At 42.7% G+C, this 19000-nt stretch overlaps 3 protein-coding genes across 5 annotated transcripts; all 3 read right to left on the reverse strand.

Annotated features, from left to right (window-relative positions):
- Positions 1-1196: 1196 nt before the first annotated feature.
- Positions 1197-10146, reverse strand: LOC132795162 (LIM domain kinase 1). 3 transcript variants are annotated; one of them, XM_060805711.1, is made up of 6 exons: positions 9932-10146; positions 8306-8954; positions 6693-6779; positions 5363-6596; positions 2862-4410; positions 1197-1743 (listed from the first exon to the last, which is right to left on the reverse strand). In XM_060805711.1, the coding sequence occupies exons 2-6, from the start codon at positions 8911-8913 to the stop codon at positions 1460-1462; spliced, it is 3762 nt and encodes a 1253-aa protein (XP_060661694.1). In that variant the 5' UTR covers positions 8914-8954; positions 9932-10146; the 3' UTR covers positions 1197-1459. The 3 variants fall into 3 exon arrangements, with proteins under 3 accessions (XP_060661694.1, XP_060661695.1, XP_060661696.1); XM_060805712.1 differs by lacking the exon at positions 6693-6779 and having other exon boundaries at positions 9932-10145; XM_060805713.1 differs by lacking the exons at positions 6693-6779; positions 8306-8954 and having other exon boundaries at positions 9932-10145.
- A 191-nt stretch (positions 10147-10337) lies between these two features.
- Positions 10338-16136, reverse strand: LOC132795163 (mitochondrial potassium channel ATP-binding subunit). Its single transcript, XM_060805714.1, has 6 exons — positions 15951-16136; positions 15374-15710; positions 13674-14207; positions 13135-13617; positions 10874-11479; positions 10338-10762 (listed from the first exon to the last, which is right to left on the reverse strand). Exons 1-6 carry the CDS (start codon positions 15995-15997, stop codon positions 10541-10543), a joined length of 2229 nt encoding a protein of 742 aa, XP_060661697.1. The 5' UTR covers positions 15998-16136; the 3' UTR covers positions 10338-10540.
- A 419-nt stretch (positions 16137-16555) lies between these two features.
- Positions 16556-18886, reverse strand: LOC132795165 (kelch domain-containing protein 4). The gene is made up of 4 exons (XM_060805717.1): positions 18690-18886; positions 18323-18628; positions 17366-17786; positions 16556-17305 (listed from the first exon to the last, which is right to left on the reverse strand). Exons 1-4 carry the CDS (start codon positions 18801-18803, stop codon positions 16605-16607), a joined length of 1542 nt encoding a protein of 513 aa, XP_060661700.1. The 5' UTR covers positions 18804-18886; the 3' UTR covers positions 16556-16604.
- Positions 18887-19000: the final 114 nt, after the last annotated feature.

Below are 19000 nucleotides of genomic sequence, written 5' to 3' on the forward strand. Positions count from 1 at the left end.
GTGTGTAAAGTTAGTTTAAAGTTTAAACATTGAGAGGCGCGCACATTGACAATAGTATGACAACAGCTGTTATACAGTATAACAGTCAAGCTAAGCAAGTGTCATTTCAGTTTTTTTCTTAATAATTTCTTTACTACGTGTAAATCAGTTGATTAGTCGAGTGGGCGTGGCGGGGGCGGTGTAAGCGTTTACAGTTAAGTATAACAGATTTTTAACATAAGTGTGCTAGTGTATAACAGGTAGCATTTGCCAGCTGTATAACACTTTTTTATTTAATTGCATCGTTTGTTTTTTTTATGCGTAGTACAGTTATAAGCTGTTATACGCATTGAAGTTAGACTTGCGTTTCTCAATACCATTTGAGCTATATATAAACACATATATATATACATATAATTATATCTATATCGAAGTAGATTGCGCAACATTTTTGTTTTTTTGTTATACATTATTAGGAGGGCGTGTTATACTGTTATACATTGGTTTTTTTTTTGTTTTGTTCTTCGTATAATAAATTAGATTTAAGCACTAACATGGAATATAGAATGTATATAAAAAAATAATTGTTATATTTTGTTGCTGTTCGTCGTCGTCGTCTCGTTTTTCATCCTCTTCTTCTTCTTTCCCCCACCTAACACAGACAGTTCGCATACTGTCCCTTTCGCTCGCATTGGTGGGCATGGCACAAGGTTTAACTATATTCTTCTTTTCCTTTCTCCTGTTTCGTATTCGCATTTATTTTGTTTCTTTTTTGTCAGTTTCTTAAGTGTTAGTTGAGCTGTGGCTTTTGTTCGGCAAACTGTTATACCCTGTAATCTTACGATGCTATTGAATCTATCGTTCTTTATACAATCTTTTCTTCTTTTTTTTTGTAAATATTGCAACTTCATATTACAGGCACTTAACCTTCGTGTATCTCGACTACAAGTAATATTAATTAAGAGTGTGTTTGTGTGTATAAAAAAAAGTGTGTGTGTGTGCTGTATAACAGTGGATAAAATTGAGCATTACTGTTATATGGACGCTGCGCTGTGACCAACTTTTCTTCTCTTTGTTATTAAAGCTTCGATTTCGGTTTTGTTTTGTGTAATTTATATTATTATTATATTTTTTTTAGTTTAGGGCAAGTTTCGTAACAACTTTTGCTGCGCTGGCCACAGCGTCGCTTCCCTCTCTGTCTCCTCTCTCTCTATCTCTTTCTCTTTCTCTTCTACTTCTACTTTCGAACAGTTATTGTCTACAACTGTCGTCGCTTTTCGCTTCGTTTTCTGTTCGTTGAGTTTTGTTATTCTTTTTTCGTTTGGCTTTTTTTTTTGTTGTTCGCGGAATGTATTGGAATGCGGTTGGTGTGTGTGTGTGTGTATGTGTGTGTGTATAACAGTGGTGGAATATGAGTTTCTACTCGGGTTTTTTATTGCTGCCGTTTCAAACGTTTCTCTCTCTATCTCGCGTATAACAGTTAACAACGCGTGTTAAAATGCGTTCGCACTGGCGGCGGCGGTGGCGCTCTTCTTCTTCTCTCTCCACCTCCCGTACTCCCCGCCGTCGTCGTCGTCATCGTCGCTGATGCGCCTCCGGCCCTTCCATTGAGCGCTGCTGCCGCAGCCGCTGCCTGCTGCTTCTGGTCGCTGAGACGCGCGCCCAGTCGATGCACCTTCTCCGGACTGAGGATGCTCAGTCTGCTGCTCTTGCCGCCTTGCGATGCTGCCTGTTGATGTTGCTGTTGCTGGTATGCAGCGGACACTGTGGAAGACCAGAAAGAGAGTGTTATAACTGTTATACAGTAGTATGTTTAAGGAGGTCCGAATATTAGAACAATTTTACTAGTAGGGAAACATTATGGAAGCGCAGTGCTATAACTGTTATACAGTGGTATCTTCAAGATCGGTTAAATATGAGACGAATTGGATTGTTATTACTTTCATATAGTGTTATTAATGTTAAGATCCGATAAATATCAAATGCATTTTTCATACACTGGACGCATTATAACTGTTATACACATATTTAAGGAGGTCGGAGAAATATGAGACGAATTCGTTATGACTGTTATACAGTTTATAGAGGCTATAAACAGCATATTAGTTAGCTTTTAAAATAAATTTGGGTTACATAAATTGAAAATAAAAGCTACAAATTGCTGGTCATCTGTTATACAATTTGTTCAACAACGAATTCTGCAAGTTCTTCTAACAACAAAGATTTTTATACATATTATATTGTAATTTGGTACAACTGTTATACAGTTTGAATTGCATAGTGAATTACGGATTGAATTGTATAAATAGGTAGCAAATTGAAGAAATCACTAAAACAGTTTGATTAGCAACGAATTCTGTAACTTGTTTAAGCTGTACACACAGTATAACAGTTGCCGAGTAATTGATTTTGTTCAATGTTACACTAAGTTATACGATATTCTTAGAAATGTAATGCTCTTCCTAATATCAAGCATAAAAATTCAAAAACTGATTTGAAATTGAGGGAATTAGTCGCTCATCACACTCTTCAGCTAAGCTACCTTAAATATAGTTCAATAAATATATTCTCCGATTTTACAGAGATAGAGATAAATAGGGATAAAATTGGAGAAAGCAACATACATTCAGTTCGTTAAGCAATGAATTCTGCAACTTGTTTAAGCTGTAAAATTACAGAACAGTATAACAGTTGCCTATAAGTTGATTTTGTTAAAAATCCCTTAAGATATTCTTAGAAATAAAATAATCTTGCTTATATCAAGCATAAAAACTAAAAAATAAATTTAAATTGAGGGAATCATTCAATCATCACTAAGCTAGCTTAAATATAGTTCTATAAATCTATTCTCCCATTAGTTTCAAGTGATTTGAGGCTTTTACCATTATTGTGCTGACGCTGCGCTGTGGCGGCCGTGTGCCTTTGAGCCAGATGCTTGCTGGGCGATCCAGGTCTGGCGCGTGTTGGCGAGAGGCCAACGACGTTGTGGCTGTGATTGTTGCTGCCGGAGTTGTTGCTGTTGCCCATTGGAGGCTTCAGAGGCTTCGCTTTGCCAGCCCCCGATTGCAGTCGACTGTTGGCTGTGGATCGCTGGACGCCGCTGCTGCTGCAGTTGGACAAAGGCAGCGTTAGCTTGTGCTTTTTGGGCAGGTACTCGGAGCAGGTGGAAGGAGCAGCAGCTGGAGTTGGAGCAACTGACGCTGGGGCATGCAACTCGGCGGTGCAAGTGACAAGCGTTGCTTTGCTGCGTTTCGGAGCCGTCGTCGACGTCGACGTTGTTGTTGTCGTTGTTGATTGCTTTGCAGTTGCCGCCAGATGTTCGAGGGATTCGGACTGAGGCAGCTGTGGCAAAGCAGCCGGCAACTGGCGACGTCCAAAGATGGGCGTCTGATTGATGCGACGCAGCGGAGGCGGCGTTGAAGTGTTGTTGTTGTTGCCGTTGCCATTTAGCGACGCTTCGTGCTCGAGACGTTGAAACATTTTGAGGGCCACCGGCGGCGTTTTGAAAAAGTTGCGCATCGAGTGCTGCGCTTGACTGAAATTCCGACGATTCGCCTCCTCGAGATGCTCGAATTTGCTGCGACACTGATGTAACCTCGTGCGCATATCCTCAAAGGCCAAACGATGCTCGAGGGGAGGCGGCGGTGGCGGCGGCGTTGGAGGAGGAGGAGGCGTCTCCATCACCGTCGTCGTGGCATTCACTTCGTGATAGTTTAAGCTCGTATCACAACTCGAGTCCACATCCGAATAGTTGTTCAAATCACGCACATCGTTCAGCTGCAGCTCGCCACCGGGTCGCAAATCAACCAGATAACCTTTCTCCCCAAAGGGTCGACATTTCTTTAGCGCCTGCTTCAGCGCACGCTCCGTTGACGTTGTCTCCGGGGTCAGGCCTCGCAGTTGCTGCTGAGCGCCCAGAAATCGCTGACGACGACGCGCTCTCATGCTGTCTCTCAGTCGCTCGCCGCTCGGCGAGAAATCCTTGCCGAGGTGCGGCGACTTTGGAATGTCTTGGGCCCGCATCACAACCTGTTGCTCCGCTGGTTGCTGCTCCACGTTCTCCTTTTCTTCAACTGCCGCCTCCGTTGTCGTTGTCGCCTCTGCGGTTAGATTGTCAAGACTCCTTTGGGAGGTGGGCGACAATGCGTCCTCCGAACTGATGTAACTATCCTGAAAGTTCTCAATCTCGTGCAGAAGTCGCGCCGGCGGCGTTTGCTGTGCATCCAACAGACTGCGCAGCTGCTCCAGCCATATGTAGAGCGTCTCGAAGCAGGGTCGCATATCCGGATTCAGATCGCAGCACACGAACGCCACCTTGACGAACGCCTCGGGGCAATGGGCGCAAAACTTCTCCCGAAACTCCTGCTGATTGAGACTGAAGTCCGAGTTACGCGGCATGTAGTCCGGATCCGCCTCAACGCGGCCAATGATCTGAAATGGGGAAAGCAAATTGATTAGTAAGAGATTTATAAGCCCATTGAAGGAAGAAGGAAGTATTTGCTGGCAAGGAAATGTTTGCGAAAGAGGAAGAACAAGTAAAGAATTAGACAGTGAAACGCTTGCGAAAGAGAGAGCAAAAGAATAAGATAAGAATTAACAGTGAAACAATTGCGAAAGAAGGAACAAAAGAAATTATGAATATCGAAGAAGAGCCAAGTAAAGATTTAGACAGTGAAACAATTGAGAAAAAGGCAGTAAAAGAGATTGCAAATATTGAAGGAGTAAGTGAAGAACTAGACAGTGGATCGTTGCGAAAGAGGGAGCAAAAGAGAGTAAACAATTATATATAGCACTAACAAACAGAGGATGCAAAAGAGATTCTCGAAGAGGCAAGAAAAGAATTAAACAATGAAACGTTTTCGAAAGAAGTCGCAAAAGAGATTGCGAATATTGAAACAGCAAGTGAAGAAAAAGACAGTGAAACGTTTGCGAAAGACGAAGCAAAAGAGAATGTAAATATCGAAATAGTAAGTGAAGAAATAGACAGTGAAACATTTGCGTAATGGCAAAAACAAAAAGAGGGAATAAAACTGTAAATCGGAATTTAATGCCAGTAAAACGTTTATTAAAGCGTCACAAATCGAAACCTTCGTATGATTTCGCTGCATACATTGAATTATGAAGAAATAGGTCAGCCAGTAAAACGTTTACGAATGTGGCAATTTGAAGTAAGGAATTCGAGAAATTGATACAATAGAATATGATGGGCAATGTTGAAGTGAAGTATAATGAAAATAGGCCAGCAAGTGAAACGTTCACGAATGTGGCAATGTGAAGTAAGGAATTCGAGAAATTGATACAATAGAATATGATGGGCAATGTTGAAGTGAAGTATAAAGAAAATAGGCCAGAAAGTGAAACATTCACGAAAGTGATAACTCACCTCGCAGAGCATGATGCCGAAGGAGAATACGTCCACCTTCTCGTCGTACTTGAGGCCCTTCATCATCTCGGGAGCCATCCAATAGGGATTCCCAACTACAGTGTATCTCTGCCTGCGCTGTCGACTCTTGCTGCGTCTCATCGTGCCGCTGGGCGACAAAGCGGCACTCGAATCGAATCCCGAACTGGCGGCTGGACTGTTACTGTTACTGGCATTGGCATTTGCCGTGGAAAGACGTGGCGCATCAACACTTCTCGCAAGACCAAAATCGGCGACGATTACCGAACGATCCTCGCGCACAAGACAATTCATCGAATTGAGATCACGATGGATGATGTTCATGGAATGCAAATAGCTCATGCCACAGGCGATGTCCCGAGCCAAACAGACGCGCTGTGGCCAACTCAACGACTGGGCGGGATCATGAATTAATTCCTTGAGGCAACCGCCAGCGACGTATTCGGTGACCATGTGAAGTTTCTTATCCTTGTAGAGGACCCCAATAAATTTGAGCACATGCCGATGATCGAGCAACCGCAACACGGCGACCTCTTTGATGAAATTCTTCTGCGCCTCTTCGTCGGCACGATGCAACTCCTTGAGGACCATCAGCTCGCCGGTCAAGCGATGCGTCACCTTGTACACTTTGCCAAAGAATCCTTCGCCCAGTTTCTCGCCCATCACGAGATCCGAGGCGCGAAAAATGCGCTGCGGCTTCTGGACAACGCGACAGCTTTGCGTCCGCGATAAATCATAAAGTTGCGGATGCGCCGAATGCTGTTGCGCCGTATGCTGTTCATCCAACAGCTTCGACAAACTTGAGCAGCGCTCTTTTTCTTTGAGGAGTTGTGGTTGCTGCTGCTGATGTTGTTGATGTTGTGATTGCTGCTGCTGCTGTTGTTGCAACGTTTGTTGCCGCATCTTGCGTGCCTTTGTGCCATTCGATTCAGCTGCCTTGTAAAGTCTCTCCCGACCACGTCCACCGACCTCAACACTCGATGCCGAGGTGCTGAGAGGGAGAATCAAAGTGGAGGCGGAACTCGCACGTTGAATGTCCGCCTGGCTGCAACTGCGACAAACTTGAACCGGATCGTGTTCGACAGTCAACTGGAGCATCTTCTCATTGCTCCGTATCAGTTTATCAATTTGTTCCACCGATGAGTTGCTCACCGGAGTTCCGTTCACCTCGAGTATCCGATCCCCAATGTGCAAATTTGTCAGATTCACATCGATCCTGTAAGCAAAAAAGAAGTGATTAATTCAACTGTTTACTTGGGAAATGGGGAGTTGAATTATTAACAGGATCGACTTGATGAGGATTAGTTTTTACCTATATGAAGCACAACAACGATCCGCCACCGAGGTGAGCAAGGAGAACGCGTATTTGCCCATGCGACCGTAAAATTTACATATTAAACTTCGATTTCGACAAAGAGAGCGAGACAGCGCGATTGCGTTTGCGAGTGAGTGAATGGGAGAAGCAGATAAAGAAAGAGAGAGAGAAAGAGGGTGAAGACACATGAAACCAGCACCAAAGTTAAATTGAATGCTTAAAACAAACTTAATACAATTATTAAGCAAAACTTATAAGCAAAAATATAAATTCTTATATTTTATGTACACAAAGTTTAATAAGAATTATTCGTTGTTATTTTTATTCAAGAAAATTGCGAAAAAATATGATATCTATCATATATTTGAATTTCGCAATTTTGTTAAAGTAAATATAAATTACTTATAATTACTATGAATATTTGTTATTTAACTTTACATACATATTACATACAAATTAGTTAGTTTATAAATACTGTCAATTGATTCAACTTCAGCAGATAAATACTGAATTTGTGAGGTGTTAGTATTTAGTGATAGTTGTATATACCTATTAGTTAGTATATAGTATATATATTTAGTATATAATTACTAAAATACTGAAGCAAATTAGTCAATCGTTTAAACTTCAGCCTGAGAATACGGAATTTGTTTATTTGTATTAGTATTTAGTGATAGTCGTATATGTATACCTATTTGATAGTATATATATATTAAGTATATACCAATTAGTTAGTATATAAATACTGAATCAGAAGTAAATTAGTCAATCGTTTAAACTTCAGCCTGATAATACTGAATTTGTATAGGTGTTAGTATTTAGTGATAGTCATATTGTTAGTATATATTATATATAGCTAGTACAAATCAGTTAGTATATAAATACCGAATCAGAAGCAAATTAGACAATCGTTTAAGCTTTAACATTACAATACAGAATTTGTATAGGTGTGGTATTTAGTGGAAAGTCTAAGTAAACGAAAATGCTGATAAATACGATCCACTGTTGAACTTAAGATATCAACTATATACCTCTTAGTTAGTATATATAGTAGACATGTACCAATCAGTTAGTATATGAATAGTAAATCAGAATCAAATTAGTTAATTTGATAAACTTTATGATGCGAGCTATTAGTATTAGTTAGTATTTAGTGAAAAGTTTTCGTACACGAAAATACTGACAAGATAAGATACCTCTTAGTTAGTATATAACAATAAGTTAGTATATAAATACTAAATCAGAATCAAATGAGTCAAATTGATAAACTTTATGATGCGAACTATTTAGTATTAGTTAGTATTTAGTGACAAGTTTGTAAATCCACAGTGGAATTTAAGATACCTCTTAGTTAGTATATAAATACTAAATCAGAATCAAATTAGTCAATTGTTTAAACTGAATTTGTATGGTAATTAATACCACTTAGTATTTAGTTTTAGTATACTGACAAGTTCGGAAATACGATCCACAGTGGAGGCGTAAAATACCAATTTAGTTTTAGTAGTGAATCAGTGGGACAAATTAATTGCAATTAGTCAATTAGTGGGTCGCATTCTTGGAGCGTTGAGTGAGCAAAGAGTAAGCGGGGATCTATGTGGAAGACTTACTCGGTTATCCGGACCGTGGGACAACCGTCATCGAGGGCGCCGCCATCCACACGCAGACCGGGCGTGGCATCCTTGGGAATCTCGACGAGCCGAATGGAATGCATCGGCTTGCCGGCTTTTGTGATCCGTGGCCTCGCATCGATGGGGAGACGACTCTTTTTGCCATAGCATTGGCCGCAATACAATTTGGAGCGTTCGACCAGCGCATAGGATTCGCCCTCGCCAATGAATGAACCGCAGGCGGCGCAACAGAAGCATTCCGGATGGAATTTATGCTCGCCGGCAACCATCACGGGTCCCGTTATGACGGCCATGCACTGCTGACAGGCATCACCGAAGCGTGCGTAATAATCGTCACGGCAATAGAGCAAATTCTCACGCTCAAAATACCAATTGTGGAGATGGGAATCGCAGACGGAGCAGCGAAAACAATCGCAATGCCATTGTTGGCCAAGTGCCATCACTATCGGTTCATCGTTGTGTTTTTTCGACGACGTCGACGGCGACGTCAGCAGCGGGCAGAGGCAGCTGGCGCAGGTTGGCAGCACGCTGCCGCTGACGACGCTGCCGCCTCGCTGCTGCTGTTTCAATTCTTTTTGTTGCTGCATCTGTATGTGTGTGTGTTTGTGTTTCTGTTGCTTTCGGTTGGCTAAGAGAGCAGATCGAAAAGAGAGCGAGAGAGAGAACGCTTAATTGTTGTTGTTGTTGCTGCATCTGAGAGAGTTGCTGACGATCTGGCAAGCCTTTGTTTGGTGAACCGGTTTTTAAATCGAAATGGAACTACTACAAAATACAACAAAACAAAAATACAACAAATCGCAAGTCAAACTACTTTATTGCCAATGTCTAATTGAAGAATGATGTCAGAGCCGGCATTACATGCACTTTAAATATATACAAGTATGTATATATATATTTTTTTGGTAGTTTGCATTCTTCGATCATTTTGTGAACTAGTTCGGCTTGTTGAACTGCACTGCTCAGCACTGCGGGAATTTGTGAAGATGATGGTGTTGGAGCGAAAGAGAGAAGGATGGTTGGATGGATGGAGGGGGTAGTGGAGACTATTGTTATTGGCAGCATTGACCCTGAGAAATGGAGTGACGACAACTTGACTTAACTCCTGCTGCATAAAAACAAATGACTCGCCAATGCTGTCGTTGTTGTTGTTGTTATTACTGCTGTTAATAACGTTTAATATTAACCAGCTGACGCAGCGCCGTTCATTTTCCTTACGTCGTACCTACTATGTGCACATTGTCACCTTAACACTAGTTACAGCAATAACAAAAAAATGTACACACACACACAGACACGCGCGCGTGAAATGACGAATGCACACACAGACAGACAAACAAACAGACACAAGCACATAACACAAAAAAAAAGTTGCTGTTGATTAAAATTCGTGTGTGGGGGAACGGGAACAACAACGAAACGGCAAAACGGCAACGACATCAGCATTAACAAATAGCAAGCTTGTGCTATTATTATTATTGTTGTTTTTATTGGTGTTGTTGTTGCATTCTTACTAATAGTTGTTGCTGTCCAAAACCGTACTCACACACACACACACACGCAGGTACACGAACGCGCTCAAACTCAAACTTACACACACACACTTACATAATTTATCTCGTATTTTGATGCTGTTTTCGTTGTTGTTGCTGTTGCTGGTGTTGATGATGTTTTACGCACATTGCGAATTTTCGTCGCGTTTACGTTTTCGTTTTCGTCCTCAAACCATTTTACCACAGCCGGTCGCACGTTTGCTGGTCACTTCAATTACACTACTGCACACACAAGTCGAACACAAAAAAAAAACAAATGCATTTGTTTAAAAAAAAAACCAAAATGAGACTAGCGTTGTAGCGAACGGTGTGACCGTTGCGCCTAAAACGTTAAAATGCTCCAAGCGCCACACAGATCCAAATATCGGCATATCGATAAGCACCAAGTGCAAAGGGAAGACCAAAGTTATCGCTGCAAAGTGAGCGCGCGAATTTTGAACTACAAAAGAAACGCAAACAAATTGTGTACATAAATCAACACAAGTATTCTCATTTATTAAACATCAACTAATTCGCTTCCATTTGCCTAATTTGCATTACAATTTCCACTTAGCAATCAAAAAAAATAAAATAAAAATAGTTTGTAAAAATAAATAAAAAATTATGTACAGGGAATTCATATGTATTTTCGTCACATTGCTCTAAACTCTGTTGTTTTTTTTTTTTAACCTTGCGGCAGCGTAGTTGTTGTTGTTGTTGTCGTCGTCGTTGCTGGCGGCGTTGTTGTTGTTTTTGTCGACGGCGTTGCAGTCGCAGTCACCGTCGTGGCAGTTGACAACACCTCTTCGGCCGCCTGCACTTGATCCTGGATCTCGCGTCGCTCCTGCTGACGCACTAGCTCAAAGTACAGGCCACGCTTGGCCATAAGCTCGTCATGCTTGCCGGTCTAAGAGGGAAAGAAATCAGAAATTAGTTAACGGAGTCATATGAGACAGAAATTTTATAGGTATAGATTTCATTGTCTCGGATGTCGAGGCGGATAAATTTGAATCCTTACCTCGACGACGCGTCCTTGATCGAGGACGACAATCAGATCGGCATTGCGGATGGTGGACAGTCGATGGGCAATCACCAATGTGGTGCGATTCTGCACGGCAGTGTCGAGGGCCTTTTGCACCTCCGCCTCGCTGGTGGCGTCCAGAGCACTCGTCGCCTCATCGAGGATCAGCACACGCGGATTCTTCACCAGCGCCCGAGCGATCGCAATGCGCTGTCGCTGCCCCCCGCTCAGCTGAGTGCCTCGCTCACCCACATTGGTGTCATAGCCATCGGGCAGGGCGGTCACAAAGTCATGCGATTGGGCCAACTTCGAGGCGGCGTAAACATCGTCGGGACTCGCCGTCGGTTTGCCATAGCGCACATTCTCCAGTATGCTGGTGCCGAACAGCACCGGCTGCTGTTCGATGAAACCGAGCACGTTGGCGCGCAGCCAATACGGCGAAATGTCGGCGAGCTTGTAGCCATCGATCTTGATGTTGCCCGCGGTGGGTTCGTAGAAGCGTTCCAACAGCGCAGCTATCGTTGATTTCCCTGATCCGCTGGCGCCGACCAAAGCCACCGTTTGTCCCGGACGCAGCGTCAAGCTGAAGTCCTTCAACACGAGCTAAAAGAAATAGGGGAGAGGGTATCAGTATTAATGATTAATATTCAAGAAGGTAGAAGGGTATTATAACTTAGTGCATCTAATTGCTTTGACTGACAATTTGGTATATTTTCCGCTATCAATAGGATAGAAAATACGCTTCTATCTAACAGACAGAAGAAGGCATCTAGTTGCTTTGGCTGACAATCTGGTATATTTTGCACTCTATATTCTAGAATATAGTACTATATTATTATACCAAGTATAGCCATTGGTATATTTTTTAATATTTTGTGTTTTTATTCTTATTATTTTATTCTAATTGGTATATTTTGGTATTTTGTGGTATATTAATTCAGTATAATTCACAATTATTTTAGTATTTTTGTGGTATATTAATTCAGTTTAATTTACAATTATTGCCGCACTGGTTTGTCTTTATTAAACTTTTTTAATAAGTTATTTCCATAAAATATACCAGATTGATTTAACCGAATAAAAACCAAAATATACCAAAGGCTTTGAAAGTCATTAGAGACATATAAAATGAGAATTCGAATTGAAATTTAAGCCGCATACATCTTTAAAACAAAAACCTATGTATATGAGAATTCCCTAATTCCCTTTTGTTGATGGGTTTACTTTATATGAAAGGTTTACAAACTTATCCCTGTCGCTTAAAACTATTCAATACATACGAAGAGAATTCAAATTTAAAGCAACACAATATAAAAAACAAGTAAGAAAGCTACAGTCGAGTGTACTCGACTGTGAGATACCAGCTACCCATTTTGAATAAAAGCAATATATTTTGCGGTATTATTCTCAAAATATACCAAATATACTGCAAAAATACTAAATATATACCAAATGGTATATGTGGTATATCGATATAGTACCGCATTCAAAATATACCATAGATGGCACAATATACCAGATTGTCAGCCAAAGCAACTAAGAGCCCTAGTAAGTAGACGTTTTTGCCCATACAAAAGTATTTCTTTAATAGCTTCCACAATTTTTTTCTGATCGCAACCAAATTTTCAGGGAATATAACTACTATAATTACTACTATAATTACTGTATATACCAAAATTCGTAACTCTAGCTTTAAAATTACGATTGTTATTCGATATTTGATTAGCAGGGGCGGAAGTGGGCGTGGCAAAAATTTGAAACAAACTTGATCTGCGTGCAAACATAACAAATGCTGTCGAAAAATTATAGCACTATCTCTTATAGTCTCTGAGATCTAGGTGTTCATACAGACAGACGGACATGGCTATATCGTCTCGGCTGTTGACGCTGATCAAGAATATATATACCTATATACCCTATGGTTAGCGGGTATAAAAAAAGAGAATTCGAATTAACATTTTAGAGGAATACTTATTTAAAACAAAAATCTACGTAAGAATTTCTTTCCCTTCCATTTTTAGGGGGTTTACTTTATATGCAGTTTCTTTCGGATAATTCCTTTCCCTTTCATTTTTTAAGGGGGTTTACTTTCAATGAATGGTTTACAAACTTATCCCTGTCGTTGCTACTTCAAGTGGGCTTATATGGAGAGGCAACCCAACTGATTAGATAAACGCAATCGCGATCAAACTACGCAGACTTGTCGAGAGTGAAGGACACAGAGAATCGTTAATCAGAGTGGAAGCAGGAAAACTCACCTGCTCTGGTCGCATCGGGTAGGCAAACGAGACGTTCTCGAAGCGTATTTCGCCATGGAGTCGCTCCGGAGGTATGACATAGCCACGGAGTAGCTCCACTTTCGGTTGCATGGCGAGGAACTCAAAGACGCGACTCCCGGCGCTCATGCCACGAATCATGGTGCCCAACAACACCGATCCCTGGGCCAAGGAGCGTTGAACGCCCTGCGAGGCGACGAGGAATGCCATGAGGGCGCCCGGCGTGAGGCTCTCGGTGGACATGAGGTGGCCGCCCATGAAGAGCGTGGAGAGCACCAGTGTGTTGAGGAAAAAGTTGGTCAGACCCTGAAAGATGGCAATGCCATGGCCCAGCTCCTGGGCCAATCGTGCCGCCTCGTTCGTCTCCTGCTCGAACAGCTGCAGCTCCCGATATTCGCAGGCGCTGCTGCGCACGGTGCGAATGTTGGACAGCGCCTCCTCGCAAACTCCCGTTGCACGTTCCGCCTGGAAGTGAAGAAGTTTAGCGGACGGTTGGTGTTTATATCTAAGGCTTGACTTACCTGCGCTTGGGAGTTTTTGCTTAGGGTTCGCAGCTTTTTGCCCAAGTACGTCATGAACATGACGACGCAAGGAACGCCGGCCAACGCAATCGCCGCCATGTGGGGCGAGATCATGAAGAGCGAGATGCTGCCACCGATCAATTGTGCTGCGCTGCGCAATCCGTGCGCCACGAATTGCTTGAATGAGGTCTTGAAGTCCTGCACATCGGCTGTGAGGCGATTCACGAGTTCACCGGTGCGATTCTCGTCGAAGAACGAAATGTCCTGGAGCACGATCTGCTTGAAGAGATCCTGTCGCATCTTCGCCGCCATCTGTTCGCCAATGCGACTCAGCAGATAGATGTACACAAAGGTGAAGCCCGATTGCAGCATGTACAAACTGAGTAGATTGCTCGCCGGCTTGCTCACGTCCTTCACAAACGAGTTGTGAATGGGGTCCATCACATAGGTGTTGGCATACCGGGCCAGCGTGTTGACCAGATCCCCCAGCAGATTGGGTATGCGTATGTTGATGAACGCCACGATCAGCGCCGCCTGCAAGTGAGAAAAACGCAAATTAGAAAAGCTGTGCAGGATATAGAACGATTTTAATTTGAGGTGGATAACTATCGATAACATTATCAGTACCATCGTTGAACCGCAATCGATAGTTACTCGATGACAGAGTATCAAAGTGCCGTAATTAGCTTCTTTCTATGGCAAACATTTGATGTGGAGAACTATCGATGGCGAATCAACGAAGTACCGATAGAGCCATCGATAGTAAATAGTATCGACGTGCGAATATCAAAGTGCAGTAATTAGCTTGCTTCTTATACAATCTATGACTAACATTTAATTCTTGCTACTAACCAAGAATACCCTGAAAGTTATATTTTAGCTTTCCCAATAAATAAGCATACCCCACTTCAGCTCAAAAAGTGTCGGGTATCGAAGTGAACTAACTGCCTGAACTAACTAACTAACTTTTCTACTAACCAATAATACTCCCAACTACCACAAAGAGTGCCGGGTATGAATTACATTAACTACTCCGATTTTCGACACTGTCGCATTCTACCTTAAGATGAATCTCTTATCAAAGAGAATCTACTACTCATGGGTATCAAATTGTATTAACTACTCCTTGAACTACTTGAATACAGTTCTCCTTTTCTGCTCCAATAATACTCCCAACTACCCCAAAAAGTACCGGGTATTTAGTACACTAACTACTTCGATCTTTGACTTTATCTTACTCCACCTTAAGATGCATCTCTTTTCAAAGAGAACCTCATGCTTTTCCTTTCTCCTGCTGCCTACTAAACTTCTACTCTAACACTAGCCGTGTATACCCCACTCGCATCTCTTTAAACCTCCCAGGTATCCACTCCCAAAGAGTGCCGGGTATCTAATACACTAACAACTTCCATCTTCAACCCTATCGCATTTTTTTCCTTCCGCTGCCTGCTACACTTATCTTTTCTTACTAGCTGGAATAGCCCACACGTATATTCTCAAGCCTCCCGGGTATCCACTTCCAAAGAGTGTACACTAAAAACTCCGATCTCCGTCCCTTTCACATTCTACCTTAAAATCTATTTCTTATCAAAGAGGACCTCACGCTCTTCCTTTTTTCTGCTGCCTACGAAACTTCTCCTTTCCGACAAGCCTGGTATACCCCTCTCGCATCTCCTCAAACCACCCGGGTATCCACTCACACAGATGGCACCAATCAGCTCCCAGGTGTGTGGCTCCAAATAGGACCAGAAGCGTCGCCAGTCGAAGTGCTGTTCCTCCTGCTGCAGCGTATGCTGAATGACGCCCGCGAGGCGATTTCCCCCCGCGCCCGCTGCTGCCTCGCAGTGTGCTGTCGCCCACCAGCTGCGCACGGCCACGCCCCCGGCGAGAGTGGCGCCTCCTAGGAGCAGGGCGCGCGTCGTTTGCAATGCGCGCGCTGCACTCGACGGCGGCGTCGCAGTCGACGGCGCTGCCTTGGGTCGCAGCAGCGTGTGTTGATGCTGTCGCAAGAGGCGATTGGCGTTCTGCAGGCGGCGGCTAAAAACAAAGAAAAATAGAAACAATTCAATGAAAACCTTAAGTGAAAACCGTTTGATGACATAATCGTTTACTACAATTTAAAAGTTTAGAAGTGTGATGGACGAAGGGGGGGCTAGGGGAAAACCTTTATCGCTTTGGTCGGCGACGCCGACGCGACGCTCTTCGAGGCCATGTGTAGATTTGGGAGAGATTGCTAATGGTAAGAAGGTGGATGGAGGGAGGGGGTCTGCTAGTTACCTGAGCAAGTCGCTGCGACTGCAGTTGGCGAGTAGTAGGCGCAGCATCTTCTGGCTTCCGTTATGTGTGTGTCGCTGTGTCGCACACACTTGACTTACAACAAAAAAATATTAACAAAAAAAAGATACGCGAGCGCTAAAGCATTAAACTAAGTTGTTGGGTTAACCTTAACAATAATAATAACACACACTAACTTACACACTAACGCACACACACGCGCGCTCTCGCGCTCACACACACACACACGCACGCACACACAACACACGTACGTTCACACACGTTCAGCCGCCTGGCGATGCGCACGTGCCGATAGTTTCACTGCCAAACAAATATACCAACTAATAGTGTGCAGTGTGGCCAGCACACAGGTGTTATGTGTTGTTGTTTGTGTGTTTGTAGGCAAGTGTATTTTTTGTTTTATTTTTTGGAAAATGTTTAACGTTGTTTTGTGCTGACATTTTTGAATAGTAATAAAATTTTACTAAAATTAGCTGTTACACAAAATGTTTACAAGTTGTGTGAATTGCTCTCATCGTTCTTAGTCGTTATCGATAAATTGTTCGTTATCGACGTTTCAGCATTCAAAATAAATATGCAATAAAATGTTTACGCACAATTTCGTATTTATTGAAATAAAAAATAGCAAATTCAACTTTAATCAGTGTCCATGCCTGAGCTGTCATCATCGTCATCGTCATCATCATCATCGGAGCACTCTTCATCGGAGCTGCTGCTTTCGCTGTCATCAATCCAATCATGCGCCTTCTGCTTGCTGCTGATGATCACCTTCCATTGCTCCAATTTGTGCAAATCCAGCGAGTAGAAATCATTGAGCGTATGCTGCTTTTCATCCTCCTCGTACAAACCGCCAAACAAATACAAATTGCCCTTGCACACACAGAGTCCAGGATTCATACGAGGTGCTGGAGCATCGGTGCGTCTCGCATTGGGAAACAGACTCGGTATGCTTGAGACATAGGGCGTCGATGCTTGACTGGCTCCAGGTCCGCCAACTGTCACCGTAAATATGCCATCTGTTGTGGTTGTAACGCTCTTTGCCGGCTCCGCCGCATTGTCATTGTCCATTTCCACATCATTCGACTGCTTCTTGGAACTTGGTTTTGCCTTCGGAGTGACGTCGAGCAGTCGCCAGGACTGTGAGCTTAAATCGAAGGCCAGCAGCTCCTCGCCAAACTGGCCCAGCACATTCTCATCGTCCTCGTTGACGTCCATGACACCGCCAAAGCAATAAGCTTTGCCATTGGGCGCCACAGTGCATCCGACGCTATTTCTGGGCTTGGGTCGATATCCGCCAGCCTTCACCGTGTTCCACTTGTACTTATCCCCGCCAGATTCTGCAAGAGTAACATAAATTAAAGTTACTAACTAAATAAGCATAAAACTATCTGTCTTACTGTCCAGCTCCAGTGAGAACATATCGGTGTGTGTTATGCCACGATCCAGATCCTTTTTCATCGATGTGCGCGCATATCCGCCCCACACATAGATCTTCCCATCGGAGGATGCTGCCATGCAGCAGCCGGAACGCACAGCTGGAGCCACAGCGCCAACAATTTGTATTGGGAGCCATTGATACGTCTCCAGGGAGAAGCAATGCACATCGTTGTAATAGTGATATGATTGATTGTTGTCATGAAAGCCACCAAAGATGAACAGACGCTTCTTGGCAGCCACCATGCGATGTCCACTTCGGGCACTTGGTCCATTTGGTGCTGCGATTTTGGTCCATTGACGCGACTTCAAGCTGAGTGTCCACAGATCCTTGTAGTGATAGAACTGCAGCTGTGAGGGACTCGCGTGTTCACCGCCAAACAACTGCAAAAATAAACATTGATTTGTTTTATTTATCGATATTATCGATAATTTGAAGTCCTGGGCACTAAACAAACTATCGAAAGGCTGCCAATCTATCGCACGATATTCTAATTGGACAATCCAAGCAACGCTTTAACGTTTAATATTTATTATTATTCAACCTACTACTTATAACAGATGAAGAAGCATCGCTGAATTAAAATGTGTGAAGCTGTTTAAAGTGAAGCGTATTATTTATACGCGTTTTAAAACTATGCAAAATACCGTATGAAGTGTAACCATGTGGCATAGAAATTTCTGTAATTTGGTATATTTTGAAAATTTTCGCAATGGTCGCGACACAGGTGTTAAAACAGCTTTAATAGTTTTGTTAAACTAAAAAAGTATGAATTCATATAAACATTAATTCATTAGTGGGTGCAAAAAAGCATCAAAGCATCAATGCTTTGATTGTGTTATTAAAGTTTCTCAGCACTGTCACTACCTAGAAACTATATAAATCTCAAATTACTCTTTAGAGCAATTATCTTTCTTACCCACAATTGACCGCCATCGGTGGCAACAGCAACCATTTGATGGCCACTGCGTGGCGTAGGTCCTGATGGTGATTTCAGCTGTTTCCACTCGTTACGTGCTATATTATAGATGTAGAGATCGTTGAACACGCTGACTTTAGCGCCATTGTAAAGCTCGCCACCAAACATAATCAGTTCCTCTTTTTCGGGATGCGCCACAAGTGAGAAATTGGCACGTGGCGTTGGGGGAGCGCATATTTCCTCGGTTATAGCCTTAATGCGACCCTCCTCAGCCTCCAGAGTCTTCACAATATCCGCTATATCAGACTGTAATTTGTCAAAAACCATATTGTTTACATTTCCATGCATTACAATTTCATTGTCTTACTTCACCCAGTTTTTCCAGCATTTTCTTTTGTTTGGCCGCCAGTTTTTTGTCGGTTTTCATTGCTGTCTTCTCGGCGCCTTTGCCTTTCTTCTTATTTTTATCCTTTTTGCCCATTTTCAACTAGGTAAATACAAAGCAAGTTGAGTTTATTTACAATTGTTTTCAAAGGCCGAAAGCACGTTTTAGTGTGACCATTAACTTTTTGGTATACTGATAACAGTTGAGAGCGCTGTTATTTTTAACAGCTGTTGACAGTGCTGTTAACTTAGCAGCTGTTGGTTGGCAGGCTGTCGTTTTGGGCATTTTTTAGT

This window comes from Drosophila nasuta, chromosome X, assembly GCF_023558535.2.
Source record: "Drosophila nasuta strain 15112-1781.00 chromosome X, ASM2355853v1, whole genome shotgun sequence".
Taxonomy (NCBI): Eukaryota; Metazoa; Arthropoda; class Insecta; order Diptera; family Drosophilidae; genus Drosophila; species Drosophila nasuta.